Source organism: Copadichromis virginalis, linkage group LG1 (genome assembly GCF_057382275.1).
Source record: "Copadichromis virginalis isolate Kocher_CV1m ecotype Utaka linkage group LG1, C_Virginalis_male_GT1.1, whole genome shotgun sequence".
NCBI classification, from domain to species: Eukaryota; Metazoa; Chordata; class Actinopteri; order Cichliformes; family Cichlidae; genus Copadichromis; species Copadichromis virginalis.
In genome coordinates this window covers 1,495,815-1,514,012 of record NC_140618.1, presented here as the reverse complement: position 1 = coordinate 1,514,012, position 18,198 = coordinate 1,495,815, and the positions used below count along the sequence as shown (strand labels likewise).

At 49.9% G+C, this 18,198-nt stretch overlaps 1 protein-coding gene across 2 annotated transcripts; it reads left to right on the top strand.

Moving 5' to 3' along the window:
- Positions 1 to 458: 458 nt before the first annotated feature.
- tpcn2 (two pore segment channel 2) lies at positions 459 to 17,677 on the top strand. Of its 2 annotated transcripts, XM_085466341.1 has the most exons (25): positions 459 to 749; positions 3,072 to 3,127; positions 3,298 to 3,374; positions 6,218 to 6,395; positions 6,481 to 6,597; positions 6,706 to 6,812; positions 7,814 to 7,886; positions 8,507 to 8,606; positions 8,691 to 8,756; positions 8,834 to 8,898; positions 10,514 to 10,605; positions 10,704 to 10,785; positions 11,175 to 11,264; positions 11,361 to 11,480; positions 11,597 to 11,656; positions 12,121 to 12,249; positions 12,422 to 12,471; positions 12,648 to 12,747; positions 14,399 to 14,470; positions 14,547 to 14,617; positions 14,715 to 14,820; positions 15,066 to 15,148; positions 15,237 to 15,318; positions 15,787 to 15,878; positions 15,965 to 17,677. In XM_085466341.1, the coding sequence occupies exons 1-25, from the start codon at positions 599 to 601 to the stop codon at positions 16,041 to 16,043; spliced, it is 2,298 nt and encodes a 765-aa protein (XP_085322467.1). In that variant the 5' UTR covers positions 459 to 598; the 3' UTR covers positions 16,044 to 17,677. The 2 variants fall into 2 exon arrangements, with proteins under 2 accessions (XP_085322467.1, XP_085322553.1); XM_085466427.1 differs by lacking the exons at positions 459 to 749; positions 3,072 to 3,127; positions 3,298 to 3,374 and adding an exon at positions 5,823 to 5,944.
- Positions 17,678 to 18,198: the final 521 nt, after the last annotated feature.

Here is an 18,198-nt window from a genome sequence, read left to right as displayed (position 1 = left end):
TTACTTCACTAGTAATGCTCATAGTGAGTCTGTGGCAGCAAGAAAAGCTTAATAACCTTTTAAAATACATTTAAAGGTCCAAACTTTTTGGCCCTCCTTCATATTTCCTGAAGCTGTCCGTGGGCCGGGCTGGACTCGAGCTGATTTTGGCCCCTGGGCCTTATTTTTGACACCCCTGGTGTGGCTGATGTAGCTGGATCAGATGAATAATCTCAGAGGTGCAGACTCCAACCAGTTCATCCGTTTGATTTGACCCACATTTAACAGAAACGCCAGTTTTCCCTGTTGTCGCCATCACTATTTACAGTGTTTTCGTGTCTCCGTGTGACGTAACTGTGACGCTCGCGCCCTTTTTCTCCAGGTGAGTTCATCTGTGTGGATTAATGACCTCCACGCGGTAAAGCGAACCTGACTTTCGTTGCTGGCTTCCTGCTCCGGCAGCTCTGAGCACGTGACTCTGTGCTGTGGGTGGAGCTTGACTGGCGCAGGAGGAGGAGGAGGAGGACTTCCTCCCGCACGCTGCGCTGCTTTCTGTTTGAGCGCCTTCTTGTTGTTGTTCTGGAGTTTGGACGGACTCCGACACTCTGATCTGAGCCGGATGGAGACGGACAGCCTGCTGTCCGGCAACCTGGACGGAGCCTCCGGGGAATATGGCTCCAGGACCGGCTCGGAGCGCGGAGGGGCCCCGGGCGGCAGGAGGATGTCGGACTCGGTGTACGGGGACTCGAGCAGTGTGGACAGGGAGCCAGGTGAGCGGCTTTTACGTTTTCAGGTGTGGCAGTGAGCTGGGAAAAGTTGTCATGTTGTGAGTACCGGGAGTCACCGGATCAGCTGATTTACTCAGGTGAGCGCAGGCAGGTAGTTTTTTAGGCTCAGGTTAAACACGCCCACAGCTGCAGAGTCAGAGCTTCCTCACACAGATGACGTTTCTTTATTATTTTAGTCCAATCTTATTCCCGGCGTTTTGATTCGCAGCGTTACTGACGAGAAAGGAAAGCTCAAAGATTGAAATGCTGTTGTTCCAGATGATGAGCAACACCTGGAACATGTGAAAGTACTTTTTAAAGTACACTGCTGTGCAAAAGTCCTGAGCCACGGCTCTTTTTAAAAGGTGCACAATTGATTGAAACGTGCAGACAAACATATAAGACAGAAACAGAGTTTGAATGTTTCTAAAAAGGGCATATTTGGTGAGAGCAGCTTCATCCTGCAGCTCGTCTCTGTGAGGATCTCCAGGCTGAAGGACGCTCGCAGCTCTCCTTTGGATGTTTCCAGCACCGAGTCAGTAACGCTGAGGTCTGAATGTGGATCAGACCTGGTCCTGTGAGCTTCACTCCAGTCCTTGTGTCATTTTCATTCCTCAGCCTTTCCTCCCGTTTGCCTTCATTAAGAATGGTTTCCTGATAGCCGCCCGTCCACCGAGACAGTCCTGGCGAGGCTTCAGTGAGCAGCAGACGATCAGCTCTCAGCTCCTGTGTTTCTTAAGCACATGCCTCTCGGACACTGTAGATAGATTTTATTAGGCCCCACACTTCTTCTTCTTCTGTCCTCCACGGTGCAGTTTTCTTAAAGTTTTCAGTGTTTAGTGACTTAACAAGTGAATAAAAACATCCCCTTGAAAATGGTCAAGTACAAGGACTGAGGATGAGTGAAGAAGCAGCCAGTGTCCAAAGAACGACTTTCAGAAATCTGCAGAGCTGCTTACAGGACCGTCCGGCTCCTTATAAGCAAGAAGTGAGAGGTGGCTCAAGACTTTTGCACAGCACTGCAGGGTTTTATTGGTTCTTGAGGTCAGATTGTGCTGTATGAGTCGGGCACCCCTGGTTGAAAGGCTCAAAGTCTGTCCTGTGTTCCCGTCTGTGGTTAAGTGAATACTGCTGATCGTGTCTGAACGACCAGCCTGTTTCTGAGGTGCAGCTGGACGTGTCTGTGTGCGAGGTCACATGTATCAGATGTACCAGAGAAACTAATGACGTATTTACACAGATCTTTAGTTATTGTAATAATTAGGCAGCATAAGTTTTCACCAGTTATTAACTACTTTGTCTTTTCTCACAATAAGCAATCCTTTGGTTGCTCTGCCTTGCTGGTTAGTCAGTGTTTGGTGACTGTGTGAGTGCTGGAGGGAAACAGGTCGTCAGTGAGTGACTCTGAACTGTGACGTGTTCAAGGAAAACGCAAAAACACCAAAGAAGAAGAGGCTCACCTCAAATGTTCAAAATATTCTTTTCTTTTCTTTTTCTAGACTCAAATTTATATTTTCATGTTCAAATTACTTCAAATCAAAAACTAAATTTCACAGAAACTTGAAACTGAAATGACTTCAGTGGAGTTTTGTTTTTTTTTACACCTTGCTGCTGCTGTGTGTGTGTGTGAGAGAGAGAGCGCAACCGTTTAAAGTGTTGTCCTGTCAGTGACACCCACCACAACCACCCCCAGTGACACATTCTGCTGTGATGCATCGATCAGCAGCACTCGGTGTGTGTGTGTGTGTGTGTCTGTGTGTGTGTGTGTGTGTGTCTGTGCGTGTGTGTGAGTCATCATGTCTGTGTAAGTGCTGGATGGAAAGGTCAGAGTGGTTAAACTTGATCACCTGACAGCTGCTAAACTGTCGTCTCCACATTGCTTCTGAGCTTCTGTCCAAACCTGCACGTTCAGCACACACGTGAGTGAAACGTGTCACAGGTTTGAGTCCAGAGTGACACATTCATCAGATCAGGCCAGAAGCTCCATGCAAACCTGAACCACGTCTGACTGAAGCTCTCACAGGGCTGGACCCTTTGTTTCTGACGATGTTGATTTTTGTCCACAGGAAGTAAAAGTTTCTCTGTGTTGTATTACACATAGACTGTATATAAAAGAAGGACACACAGGCCTTACTGACACCTGTTGGTTTGCGTTGGCACCATGTGTGTTGGTTAAAGGTGCACGTTTTCACTCTGGTATTAAATACGGAGCTCCTGTGCTTCCTGTTGTGGTTCAGCTGCCCCCCCTCAGCCCGGCCGGGCCCCAAACTTTCTCCTTTCTACTCTTCAGGTCGTTGTATTTCACTCTTTTCTCACCATCCACAGGTGACGAGGAACTCTACATCCAACAGGCTGTTGTGTTCATCGAGGACGCCATAAAGGTGAGAGAACAGAACTTTGTCAAATCCTCCACTCTGTCCTCCTCCATGATTCCTGCACTGTGGGAGCTTCTGGAAAGCAACCCTGCAGGAAAACATTGTCCCCACACTTGTAGACAAAATAAAACACCTGTAGATTATTATTTGTACTGAAGTATTCTTCCTGATTACAGTACCGCTCCATCAACCACCGAGTGGATGCAGGCTCCCTCCGCCTGTATCGATGGTACTACTCTGGGATAATCCAGTGGTAAGTAGCTCAAACTCTCCTGGAGTTCAGAGCAACCGCAAAATATTTACATATGGAAATTCTGACCCTTCACCTCTGACCTCTGTCCCTGCTGCATGCAGTCGTGGCCTTCACGGCCTTTAAGATGTGGCGGATAAATGCAACAAAATAAACGACCCGACCGAGACATAAATATATATAATAATAATAAACGCGAATTCACTGTGTAATTGTGTAACTTTATCAGCAGCGTCCTCCTGAAGTGCACCAACAACGTTGAGAGTAACATCCTCCTCTCTGCCCCTTAATGCTCTCTGGTCACTATGGTAACGCATAAATATTTCTTTCAAAATAAGACGCACGACTGCAAAGATCCCGGGAAACCGAGTTAACGATAAAAACCTTGAAAAACATAAATTTCACACCCGAGCCTCAACTCTCGCTGTCCGAGGCCCGGGGGTTGGGGACCGCTGGTTTAAGGCACTTTGAGACGGTGCAGAGTTCACCGAACACACGAGTCCTGCACTGCTTCTGCTGCATCGCCGTGACTGCACGAAACTGAACATGTACACGTGATCTTACGTGTTGGCTACAAGAAGCCCAAATTAAGAGAAGGAGAACAGTCGTAGTGCTCAATTATCCTCTGATATCTATTTATATAGATGATATTTCACAGCAGGTTCACCAGGCCTGGGTCGCTCATTCAAAAACAAGAATTTACACCAAGCAGACGTAACATTATGACCACCTGCCTAATACTGCGTCCGTCCCTCTGACCTGTGAGGCGTGGCCTCCGCTCGACCCCTGCAGGCGTGCTGTGGTATCTGCAGCAGGTCCTGTCAGTCCTGTAAGCTGTGAGGGGGGCCTCGGTGGATCGGACTGTGTGTCCAGCACATCCCGTTCCTTCCCTGGATCACTCTGACAGATCCCGCCCCCCGCAGGCCGGGAACACAGAGCTGCAGGTTTGCAGATGCTCTGACCCAAACTGTCAAACTGGCTCAAAGCGTAACAATCGCACGTTTTTCTTCCTCTAACATCAACTTTGAGGACAAGATGTCCACCTGCTGCCTGATAGACCCCGCCCACCAACAGGTGGGAGGTTGATCTCTTCACCTGTCGGTGCTCAGAATGTGTGAGCGGTGTGTTTTTGAACAAAGTCTCTACATGTGTGAAAACTAAAATATCTCTGACACGAAACAGTCGACTTAGATGCTGCATCAGCTTCTCTTCACTTCCTGTTTTTCTGCACTCAGTAACTTTGGCGCCGAGACAAAACAAAGAGAGGCTGAATGAAAAAACATGTTCTGCTCTGTCTGCATTAAAATGACTTTAACAATTATTAACAGAAATAACAGAGTTCCTTTTTGTGCCTTATAACCAGCTGCAGTTCTGCCTACAGTAAAACCTGCTCCTTATTTACAGTGTCCCACGGTGTCCCACAGTGTCACAGACATGTCCCACGCTGTCACAGACATGTCCCACAGTGTCCCACAGGGTCCCACGGTGTCCCATAGTGTCACAGACGTGTCCCACGCTGTCACAGACGTGTCCCACGTGTCCCACAGTGTCACAGACATGTCCCACTCTGTCACAGACATGTCCCACAGTGTCCCACAGGGTCCCACGGTGTCCCACAGTGTCACAGACGTGTCCCACAGTGTCACAGACGTGTCCCACAGTGTCACAGACATGTCCCACGCTGTCACAGACATGTCCCACGTGTCCCACGTGTCCCACAGTGTCACAGACATGTCCCACGTGTCCCACAGTGTCACAGACATGTCCCACGCTGTCACAGACGTGTCCCACGCTGTCACAGACATGTCCCACGCTGTCACAGACATGTCCCACGTGTCCCACAGTGTCACAGACATGTCCCACGCTGTCACAGACATGTCCCACGGTGTTCCACAGTGTCCCACGCTGTCACAGACGTGTCCCACGGTGTTCCACAGTGTCCCACGCTGTCACAGACGTGTCCCACGGTGTTCCATAGTGTCCCACGGTGTCCCACAGTGTCACAGACATGTCCCACGGTGTCACAGACATGTCACACAGTGTCCCACGGTGTCCCACAGTGTCACAGACGTGTCCCACGCTGTCACAGACGTGTCCCACGGTGTTCCACAGTGTCCCACGGTGTCACAGACATGTCCCACGCTGTCACAGACATGTCCCACGGTGTTCCACAATGTCCCACGCTGTCACAGACATGTCCCACGGTGTCACAGACATGTCACACAGTGTCCCACGGTGTCCCACAGTGTCACAGACATGTCCCGTTGGCTCTGAGTGCCGTGGCTCTTTCCGTGGACGCTGCTTTAAAAATAGCTGGGTCCTATTCTGAGCTGTGAGCGAGAGCGTCGAGACCTCAGATCAATTTTCTGTGAGACGCTTTAAAGAGTCACAGTGACCCCAGCGGGGGGAGGGGGGTTCATGTTTACAGGCGAAGCTGCTACACAACAGAAGTGTTCACCTGTGGTCTCCTTACCAAATGTTAAAATAGAAAGTTAATCCAAAAAAGGGAAAAATGAGTAAATCTCCAAGTGAATGAGGCCGTGTGGGAACCTGAGAACAGCTGCTGCTGATTGGTTAGCAGCCAACAAGCTTTTTATTAAAAGTCATGTTTCTGCTTCTCTCAGCCACAAATGAAGAACTTGTTGCCTGTAGTGCGACAGGCTGAGGATTTTAAAGCATGCTGATCATGCCTGAGGGTGCAGGGTAGGAAGAGCTGAGGATCCGTGTTTGTGCTTTAAAGCTACACTGATGAAAATCTGCAGATGATGTTTAAAGGTCGCCCTGAGAGCGCTCGCGGTGTTTCTGTGGTACGAGTTTAAAGAGCCCTCCTCTCTCTCCGCCTTCAGGGGTTTGGGTCTGACCATTGCGGCGGTGCTGCTGCTGGCCTTCGCGGAGCGCCCGTCCTCCTTCTCCATCTCCTCGGACCCCCGGCATCGCTCTCCAGCCTGGCAGCCTCCCTGCGGCCTCACCGAGAGCATCGAGATGATCTGCCTCATCATCCTCTCTGTAGACGTCGCTGTTAAGGTGAGCGGGGAAAACCCGGGAAAACCCATTAAATCAGAGTAAACGTTCCCATCGATCCGGTTCTGGATGTGTTTTTTTCCCGCAGAGCTATTTGATTGGCTGGGAGGAGTTCGGGAAGAGCAAATGGCTGATTGGCTACACTGTGGTCATTTTGATCTCTGTCATGGACTGGGTGCTGTCCGTCAGCATGGTGTGTGATGAGGTGAGGATCCGTCCAGGTTTGATTTTTCTGCTATACAGAAAGGTCAAAGGTCAGGGGACGTAAACCTGTCAAAATAAAATCCCGGGTTGATGTTCCTTCCTTCTTCAGAAACTGAGGGTGCGGCGGCTCCTGCGGCCGTTCTTCCTCCTGCAGAACTCCTCGCTCATGAAGAAGACGCTGAAGTGCATCAAGAGGACGCTGCCGGAGATCGCCAGGTATCCCAAACCCGTCAGCCTGTTGGGACGTGCTCTGCTGTTCAGGAAGCACAGCTCACCCACATCGTTTGTGTCGTCGCGTTAAATCCAAACGCCAGCGGTGAGATGGAGAGAGTGTGAGCAGATCTCAGTCTCCTCTGACCATCGCAGAATAAATGAAAGATTCAAAGAGGGTTTGTTGCTGGGTGTTAGCTGACTGTCAGGAGTGAACCTCACCTGCTTCACCTGTGCGAGCTCTCGGTCAGACCGCCACAGCTCCTCCTGTGTGGTGAGGTCAGCCGGCACAGAGCGGCACGCTGGTCGGTATTTTCTGTGATCTGTGCTGAAACTAGAATGAAACTCTCACTTGGTTTGTTATTTCTAATTTCACTTCTGACTCGTTGAATAAAAACGCCGCCACAGACATCAGCGCACTCTCACTTCTGTCGCTGCTTCCTCAGCCGGTGGCCGCAGGCTGCTCATCGAGCAAAGCAGCGACTCTAGAACTGATAAATGATTGCTCGCGTTTGGCTTTTTAAACTGTTACAGCTTTATTCTTGAAAACCATAAAACTGCTTCAGGATTTTTGCCTCCATCTTCCTCCTTTGAACAGATTTGGTGCCGTATGATTGGCCCACACAGCTGAGCTGCCCACTGATGATGCTGCTCAGTGGGCACGCAGGGAATCCTCAGTCTCAGACTACGTCTGTTATAATCCTGAAAATAGGATGAATAATCTTCACATGATTAATACTCAGTTTATTATGAGGAAATATTTAAAAGGACGACACTGTGACCACAGGTCAGTGACCGAGACGACGTTTGAATCGAGGCTGATTCACTCTTTAAGAGTCAGAGCATCTCCCAGTATGACGTTTAGTGTCAGCTGGACGATGATGATGATGAGCTTTAATCAGAGTTTAGGAGCAGCTGTGGGTTAAAGGTTAAACATCGTGTGTGTGTGTGTGTGTGTGTGTGTGTGTGTGTGTGTGTGTGTGTGTGTGTGTGTGATGTCTCTGCAGTGTCATCCTGCTGCTGGCTCTCCACCTCTGCCTCTTCACTATGATCGGCATGCTGCTGTTTGCTAAAAATGAGGTGAGTTCAGGTGTTCATGAACACGCCCTGTTAAACTGAACACACTGGCTTTGTACAGATGTGTGTGTGTGTGTGTGTGTGTGTGTGTGTGTGTGTGTGTGTGTGTGTGTGTGGACACACAAAGTAGTTTAAATAAAATATGACACTAACCTCACAGCAGCCATAATGCTAACCACATGTGCTCAGGATTTCATATCCGAAAACTGGAGCTCCGCCTTCTTTAATGGTCTGTTAGTACAGTGACCTCACAGCAGCCATGTTATTGGTCACATGATGTCATCAAAAGGCTCCAACAGCACAAACACGATGCAGAGGTCCAGCTCAGGTGAAGCTAGCAGCTTCAGCCGCCTGTGTCACCATCCACCTGCCAGTCAGAGAGGCCACGCCCCTAATAATGCAAAATCAGTTTAAAGAGTTGAGTTACAGAAACGTCCTCCCCCCGTGCAGACACATCCACAGAGACAAACAGTTTGTGTATCAGGCTGTAAATGTGTGTATTTCTGCTGTGAAGTTTTAACATGGGAGTCTATGGGGCCTGACTCCCTGCTGCCTCTGCTGGACGTTAGAGGAACTGCAGGTTTGGTGTCGGCTCATCGCTCCTTGTCTGTGTTTGTGCTCAGGACCCGAAGAAGAACGGCGAGTGGGAGCTACACTTCAGAAACCTGCCGAGCTCCCTGACGTCTCTGCTGGTGCTGCTCACCACAGCCAACAACCCCGATGGTACACGATCGGTCGCGCCACGGTCACGCCACGGCCACAGACAGTTTAATGTTAATGCCATCGTCTTTTTTTGTTGTGTCACAGTGATGATCCCCGCCTACTCCCTAAACAGATGCTACGCCATCTTCTTCGTGGCCTTCAGCGTCATCGGTAAGCAGCCGTTAGTTATGACCCCAGCGTTGAGGTGTTTGACAGTCAGGCTCACAGGAACGTTTGTCGTCCCGCAGGAACCTACTGTCTGATGAACCTACTGACAGCCATCATCTACAACCAGTTCAGGGGATATTTGCTGGTGAGTCACTCACACATGACTGAGCTCTTCCAGTCTTTGCTTCAGGGATTTATTTTGACTCAAGACGCGGCGGCTGCGCCCAGCTGGAAAAGTGGGCGTGTCCACGAGCTGTGATGTAGGTTTTGTGTTGGAAACGGGGAAAAACAAGCCCGGAGTGTGGGAAGTAGTCACGGGGAATGGGCTGAGGGCCACTTCATCCTGTGAGGTAATGCTCTCGTAACGAGAGGCGGCTGGCGTGAGACGCGGACGATCCCACGACCTCAGGCTGCTGACGCCTACGTTTCCCACAATGCACAGCACAGTCTCACTACGGTTTGTCAAGCACTTTTTAATCTGCTGATTCGTGCTCTTGGATTTTGCTTTTTATTCACAGAAAGGTCTCGTTTGTATTGGCGTGTGCCCCGACACCAGACCTCCGCTCGTTTCACACTTCACTCGTGTTTTCTTCCACTGCCTCCTTTCGTGTTCACTCGTTCTTTCCTTCTTTGGTTTGTGCAGCGAACGGGACTCGGTAGGTTTGGGTCGGTGGTTCAAACTCAGTTTCAGTGACAACCGCACAGGAAGCGAGAATCGCATCAAGGGCTGCGCAGATCCATCGTTTATTCATTCGTCATGTCGAGTGTGGCTTTAACGGCCTTCACAGGTCTGCATGTGGACCGCTGCACGCCCACAACCACGTCAGGACGTTTGATCTAAACTGTGAAACTTCCTCCAACACCTGGAGATTTGACTTACTCCTCAGCCTGACAGGTTTGCAGTTCTGTTGTCACCCCACCGGGCGGGTGGTGGGCAGGCTGAACACGGGGCCTTAACAATGACGTCTCCTAAAAGCTCTCGGACCAGTTTAGTAATTCTGTGTTGTAGAACTTGTTCTTCTGGATTTGTCCAAGCTGAAGGCTCTGCTGCAGCGGCAGCGCCGACCCACATCAAAACCAGGATTTGTTTTATTGTGAATACGCGCCTGTGCAGACCAAAGCTCAAACCTTGATCAGCAAGCCAGACTTAAAAACTCCTGACGCATAACTGTCCTCCTGCTGAAACACATGCATGTCAGCAGCTGACTCTAATGCAGAACAATGCATTGTAACCAGCAGGCCCTGCTGCACGCTGCAGAGCGCCATTCCCCACATCTGTAAGGTGACCTTACAGATGTTTGCAGTTTACATCCTGCAGAATCACGTGTGGGAAACGTGAATGTGCAGCGAGTGAAGAAGCACAGAGTTTTCAAAGTAATCCTGACTCGCTCGCTGCGAGTCACACGCCTGACTCCAGCGTCACACAGAAACCAGCAGGAGGACCATCCCCCTCGCAGCCCGACACGAGGCTCTTGAAACGCCGCTTTTTACAGGTGAGTCAGTACTGCCACCTGCTGGAGGATTAGAGGCGTCTCAGTGGACTTTAAAGCTGCAGCGTTCAGGCCTGTAAGTCACCTCATCGCCCTGCAGAAACAAAGAGTGGCAGAAAAATCCCACAGAAGCTCTCAGACATCCAGGGAAGTCTGCACGTTTGCTTTTTGATACCGAGCGTCCACGTTTGTCTAACACGCTCTGAGCTTTGTGCCGTTAAGCTGCAGCAGAGATCTTCACAAAATCTTTCCGCTGCTGCTTTTGTCCAGATGTCGGTCCAGACGTCATTCCTCAGGAGACGACTCGGGATCCGGGCAGCTTTCCAGGTCCTCACCTGCCAGGGAGCCCGACGGGCTGCTGGGTAAGACTCGCACAAGCCAGCGCAGCTTTTGTCATCGCTTCAGAGGAAACGCTTCAATACGAGGAGTAATCTCACACACACACATGTCTCTGTTTTAGGGAGCGCGCTCGTGTCGACGCTGTGCTGGAGGTGATGTCCAGGGTCAAGATGAAGAGATACTACAGAGCAGCCATCACTACGGTCAGAGCACACTCACAGGCAGACACACACACACAGGCAGACACACACTCACAGGCAGACACACACTCACAGGCAGACACACACTCACAGGCAGACACACACTCACAGGAAGTCCGTTCCTTATTTTATGCAGGAGAAGAAGAACCTCCACCTCCTCCTGTCCCAGCTTCCTCCTCTGTCTCACCGACCCTCTGCATGTCTCCTTCACTACATCCACGAACCTCCTCTGAGGTCTTCCTCTCCTCCTCCTGCCAGCAGCTTCATCTTCGTCATCGTTGGGCCGATATATCCCCTCTCCCTCCTCTGCACACGTGCAGACCCTCTCAGCCTGTCTTCAGTTGGACCTCCTGAAAGCCTTTAACATGTCTCCATGTATTCTTCCTCTTCAGGTGGCGCAGCAGTACGAAGACGTCGGCTTCATGGATCGAGAACAATTCACCAAGATTTTTGATGAACTTGATAAAGACTGCATCAAGGAGGTAGAAGCGGGGCCCAGACGTGCTCAGCATTACATCTCAGAGACTGTGTCTGACTGTGTGTGTGTGTGTGTGTGTGTGTGTGTGTGTGTGTTTCAGCACCCTCCTCTGCCTCAGTACAGCTCTCCCACCCTGCAGAAACTCCAGCTGATCTTCAGTCACTACTATCTCATTTTGTTTGGAAACGCTGTGGCTCTGGCCAATGTAGTGTGTATATGTGTAAGTAACACACACACACACACACACACACACACACACACACACACACACACACACACACACACTGAGCGGGTCAGCCTGTTGTAACATCAACTCTGTGTGCGTGTGTGTTTCAGACTGTCCTGGTGTTGAACTCTGAGAAGTCCACAGCAGAGAGAGACAACTTCGTCTTGGAGGTGAAACAGTCGCACTCACTGTGTGAATGACTTAATGTAAGCGTTGTTAATGACATCATGTGACCAATAATATGGCAGCTGTGAGGTCACTGTACTAACAGACCGCCCATGAAGGCGGAGCTCCAGAAATTCTAGGATTTTATTTTGAAGGTTATTGATTAGCAAGTATCTGCTCAGCTGCAGAGGTCAGACTGTCACAAGGACCTGAAATCTCGTCTCACTGCAGATTGTTTTGGATGCGTGACTGCAGTGAACTCACTGACAGACATTTGCTGCCATCGCTTAAGTCGACTTGTTATTAGCATTAATCTAAAACTGCATTTTTAAGGGACGCTAAGTTAGTATAGTTACAGATACACTGCAGGACTTTCATCACAGGGTCAGAGTTTGGACTTCCTCTCCAAAGCATAAGTTATTCAAACTTCAGCAATGAGCGGATGTGACTCTCCCTGATCTCCCCTCAGATCATCAACCTGTGCTTCATCCTCTACTACCTGTTTGAAATGTGTGTGAAGATCTTTGCGTTCGGCTGGCAGGGCTACCTGTCCTACAGGAACAACATCTTCGACGGCTTCCTCACCGTCCTGTTGTTGGTAAACTCATCTGATTAAAGTTTTCCAGCTTTTTTTAAACACAGTATTTGGCAGTTTGCCGTCTATTCTCCAAATCTATGACATCGCAGTCATTTGATTGGTCAATTTCATTAGTAACGACGCTGTAGGAACCACACTGGGAGGGTAATTTGTGTCCCCTGCTTCCTTTCAGGCCCTGCAGATCACCATTTTTATCACCTACAGGCTTCCGTATTCTCAGTGGTGAGTTCATGTCTGTTTAATTCAGCTTTGTGCCTTTTGTGTGTTTCTGTGGGGGAAGTCCCACTCGAGTCCAGCGAATGAGTGAAAATCATCTCCAGCGGCTCTCTTCATGTGTAACACTCTGATCAAACATATCAAGACACGCGTGTTTTAGAAATGCTGACCTCTGACCGCAGGGAGCCCTCCGCTCACGGCGTGCTGTCGCTGTGGGAGATGATCCGTCTGGTCAACCTGCTGATTGTTTTCCGCTTCCTGCGCATCATCCCGGACATCAAGGTACGATCCCAGATTCAAACACGTCGTCTGTCAGAGTTTGACGAATCATATCCAAACACTGTTTTCACAGTTTCACTTGGAAGGTCGGAGAAAAATATATAAATGCTTTTATGTGTGACAGTCAGGTCATGTTTATGTGTGAGTCAGCGTCAGCAAGAGTCTCGCTGCTTCTTACATCCTTACATCACCTGTTTCACCATCGAGCTTCATCAGCTTTTCAAAAAGTGAGAAAAATCTAGTCCCAGCTGCAAAACGTTGGGACGCTCCCATAAACTCAGGTTTTATTAACAGTGCAACACAGAAAACAGAGAAACTAAGAAAAATGATCAGAGCTCATTTTGAATTGGAGGCCGATTTGGAACAAAACCAGTCTGTGCAGCTCCTCAGTCCTCCAGCTCATCGCAGTCCAAGGAGCTCGGAAACAGAAGCGTCCGGACCTCTTTAACTTTCTTAAATACGTTTCTTCACTTCAAAGAGCAGCGATTGGTGGAGAGTCACAGATTTAAGCCCTGTGGGCGTCGCCAAGAGGGCCGTGGACCCCCTGTGGATCCTCTACCTCAGGGGTGGGCAACTCCAGGCCTCGAGTGCCGGTGACCTGCAGGTTTTAGATCTCACCCTGGGTCAACACACCTGGAGAACTTCAAGTTATGTTGAGGAGGTGTTGAGGTCATTTAGCCATCTGAATCAGCTGTGTTGGATCAAGGACGCATCTAAAACCTGCAGGTCACCGGCACTCGAGGCCTGGAGTTGCCCACCCCTGCTCTACCTAATCACACGAGCCAAGGTGTGAAAACGGGTGCAGGTCACAATCAGCCAGGTTTCAGGTGAAACCTAACCACACCCTATCATGTGACTTAGTGAGGTCACATGGCCCAGGATGCGAGTGGGCGTTGCCACATCTGGGAAGGATCTCAGGCTAGATTTCAGATGGCACACAGTTGGTGTCATTTTGACTCGTGTGAAGAAACGCCAACATATCACTGCCGTGCTTGCTTCCCTTCATTGGCTTCCAGTGCGTTTTACAGTTAAAGTCAAAATCTTTGACGTATAAAGTGCTGGTTGGCCGGACTATTCGTCTGACCTGCTGCAGCTTTACACGCCCTCTAGAGCCCTTCGATCAAGCGATCGCCTGCTCCTTACCTCACATAAGTCTAGGCTGGTTCATAGAGGAGATCGGGCATTTGCGGTTGTGGTTGTACCTCTCCACGTTAGAAAGGCCCGACTGTCACTCTGTTTAAATCGCATCTTAAAACATATTTTTTTACTCTGGCTTTCGAAACTTTTCTTTTAATTTTCTTACCTGTCGTCGTTGTCAATGTCATTGTTTAACTGTTACTCTGTGCAGCTCCCTGTTATTAAACGTGCTTTATAAATAAATGAAATGAAACCATCTGTCCTCTCTGTCTAACATGTGGACACTGGTGTGAGGACGCCACATGTTGGACAGCGAGGACGGTTCTAAAGAGTGAAAGAAGCGTCCATGTCCGCTGTGAACGCCAGCAGTCTGAGAATCAACAACAGTTTTTAGCAATTTCAAATAATCGTCCTGCGTTCCACACGCGGCAGCTTTAAAACGTGAACTTCCTGCACAAAGGAAACAGCAAACGCAGTGACTCCTCCCACTCAGTCTGCACGTTGCTCTGTTCTGCAGCTCATGGCTCTGGTTGCCAGCACGCTGTTGGACCTGGTGAAGAACCTGCGAGCGTTCGCGGGGATCCTGGTGGTGAGTGATGTCAGCGTGGGCGGGTCAGCTGATGTGCTGTGAATCTAAAAGCTGCTGACGTGCTGTTTGCGTGCAGGTGGTGTACTACGTGTTTGCTGTGTTTGGGATCTGGCTCTTCGAGGGCGCCATTAAACCTCCTGACTCCAGGTAAGAAGTCTTCTCTGTCTGAGCACGCTGACACGTAAACTGGGACGTGTTGATGAATAAATCGTAAAGTTCAGTTTCGTGTCGTTCTGCGTGTCAGTGTGCCGACCAACACCTCCATGGAGAACATCACCTCCAACTTCAGCGTGGCGTGCGGCACCTACGAGCAGCTCGAGTATTGGCCCAACAACTTCGACGACTTTGGCGTGAGTCACACCTGGATGAGTGCAGACGGCCTCTCACCTGAACCTGAGGTTCAGCGTCTCTGTCCTCGGTCAGAGGATTTGCTATCTGACGAGGATGTCTCTGAGGATTCTGGGACTGCATTTCTAGTTTTCTCTGAACTTGTTGTGTTTAAATAAAAACGGTTTTCTTTCAGTGAGCCTGCTCACGGCTCAGTTAGAGGCTCTGGGATTAAAACGTGCTGAAGCATCTGTCCTCCTTCTCTCAGGCTGCCATCATTTTACTCTACGACGTCATGATCGTCAACAACTGGCAGGCCTTCATCGACGCCTACAGCAGATACACCACAGAGTAAGAAACCGGTTTAAGCCCAGCGGCGTAATTATGGTGGTTACTGCCAGGATGATGATGATGATGATGATGATGATTTGTTTCCCAGGTGGTCCAAGATCTACTTCGTGTGTTGGTGGCTCATCTCGTCGGTCATGTGGGTCAACTTGTTCGTGGCGCTCATCTTAGAGGTGAGAGACTCGCTCGATGCAGGCGCCCCCTGAACCAGGTGTCAGATACGAAGGTCGGCGGCAGGAAGTGAGAGAGAGCCAGCTGAAAGTGTCAGGGCCACTCGGCGTTCTTCTTAATCAGAAAGAGTCTTTAGGACATCCTGATAATAACAACATTGACGTATATGAGAAGGAATCGGCGGCGTTCCCGACTGTGACACTTCTGTAAGAAAGCTCAGAAATGTTGGACATCCTCGTTTCTTCAGACAGCTCAGGTTACACGGCCGCAGCAGTTTAAATGTTCCTGTTTCGCCTGCAGGAGCTCGTTTTAAACGAGCTTCTCTTCCTGGTGACGATCAGATTGATTCTTTCTAAATGCCTGAGGCCACGTGTCCCGCTGTGATCTGCACAGGCCGCTTGTAAACGTTTGTTCGCGGTTTTCCAGTTTTTTGCTTTGAGGCTCTGACGTGTGTCTTTCTGTCCTAACAGAACTTCATCTACAAGTGGGACCGCAGTCACAGCTGCTCTGTGATGGATGTGGAGAGGATCAGATATGAAACCTCGGTTCAGCTCATATTCAGGTGGGAATTTGTTATTTATTGCATTTCAGTGCTTGACAAACCTGAGTCCACGCTCACTGCCTGCCGTGGGTCCCGTGTCTCTGCAGGGAGCAGATCCAGGAGCCCACAGAGGAGGAGTTGGTGTGCCAGCTGCACCAGCATCCACACTTACAGCTGCAGTGGTGACGGCGGCGCCCTGCAAGGCTCTGCCGCCAGTTCATTTTTAAGTTCCTGTAAAACATTAAATGCAAAACGTCCGCTGAGTCCAGCGGGAATCCCACTTCTGAGTATTTCCAAGTCAAAGCCCTGCAGTCCCGTCCTGTTCTGAGAAACACCTGCGTTCATTTAAATCAAACCGAAATCACAAAAAGCTGCGGCTCGCCTTTAAAAGCTGCCAGAACAAACTGAAGCGTGAGCAGCTGCGGCTTTTAATTGGCCGACCGGAGCGGCGCTGAGCAGAGCTGAAAGCACAGACCCAACGGCAGCGCGAGTCCATCAGATTTGCATGCAGACAAACGGCCAATCAAATCCAAGAACACCGTCTCATCAAACCGGCGCTGTAGCCTCCAGGAGACGCGGGTCTCCGTTCTCTGCAGACTGAAACCACCTGACGGAGTTACGCAGCGCACACATTCAGCTTTACTTCAGACTTTAGTGTGAAATCCTCGCCGACGCGCGCAGGCTCAGGTCAGAGGTCACTTTAGGGAAACACAAACCGCACGTCTGCTCTGCAGCGCTGTTCACTCATCGAGTTCAGGGCGGAGCCAGAGGCTGACACCTTTCACGTGTTAGGATGATGACATCACAGATCACTGCAGGTTGACAAAAGCACGTCTTTCTATTCTTTCTGAGCCAAACATTAGACGGAGACATGTCTCCATCACTGCGAGACGCCGAGCAGATGGTGATGACGTCTGGGCTGATCTCTGCTGTGAGTCCAGCTGTGGAGATGTCAGGACGCCATGTCCCCACGCGTGGACAGAAACATCAGTGCTCGGGTTTTTGTGAAGGTCCAAGTGTCTCAGATCTGTTCTAAGAAAGGAGGGAGACGTCTGCCAAACTGGATACACAGCAGCTACGGGAGCACGTTTATTTACAACCCTCTTAATCTGCACATAGAGACGCGAGCTGCAGGGACCGGCTCGTCCCACAGGTCCGTGTTTCCTGACTGTCTTAGCGATGCGTGTCGTCTGTGGACACTCGCAGCCTGAGCTGCTGAAGCTTTCCTCACTTCCTGCTCTGACCTCGTCATCAGCAGCGACAGACACATCAGAGGAAAATGTTGCAGGTCGGCTGGAGTCACTGGGCGCCTGCAGCTCGGGTTCATCGAGACGTTTAACACAGAAGCGCTGCCGTGTGCACAGGAAGGACATCATGCCCGAGCTGCAGCGTCGTTCTTTAGAGGTTTCCGCTTCGTTCGACTCGTCGGTGCCACGTTTGTGGGGTTTCCCCTCATGTGAAGGACAAATTGTCCAGAAACCAGGAAACACCTGAAAGCAGTGACCTGTCTGAGACTTTGTTTTGTCTGTCAGGAAATAAAAAAGTTGTTTTTCTTGGAACGACACCAGATCTGATCTCTGCTGTGTTTCTGGCCCGAGGCTGAGTGTCGCAGAGTTTTCCCTGAAACCTGACGTCGGACAAACACACGACCGAGCCATGATTTCTGCTGTATGTGGCGTTCAGGGCGTGCCGCGGCTTTAGACGAGCGTGTTCTGAGAGTTTAGTGGTGCAGAGCTGCTACCTCTGAGGGTAAAAAGGGAAAAACTCACTTTTTGTATGAATGTCCCAGAAACAGATTTGAAATAAATATTTTTCTGAAACTCAAAGACGTCTCTCGTGTTTCCGTTCACTCCATCAGCTCGCTGTAGTGTCCAGCTCAATATTTTTATGTCCTCTGAATCTCATGACACTTATTCAGTAATAACAATTATGGTAAAATGGTAAATGGCCTGTATTTATATAGCGCTTTACTAGTCCCTAAGGACCCCAAAGCGCTTTACATATCCATTCACACACACATTCACACACTGGTGATGGCAGCTACATTGTAGCCACAGCCACCCTGGGGCGCACTGACAGAGGCGAGGCTGCCGGACACTGGCGCCACCGGGCCCTCTGACCACCACCAGTAGGCAACGGGTGAAGTGTCTCGCCCAAGGACACAACGACCGAGACTGTCCAAGCCGGGGCTCGAACCGGCAACCTTCCGATTACAAGGCGAACGCCCAACTCTTGAGCCACGATCATTACAATTATTATTGTAATGATCCTGTAAAATGCTCTTTTCTGCATCAGTTTCTGGTGGAAGCGTCTGAACATAGTCAGCATCTACCTGCAGCTT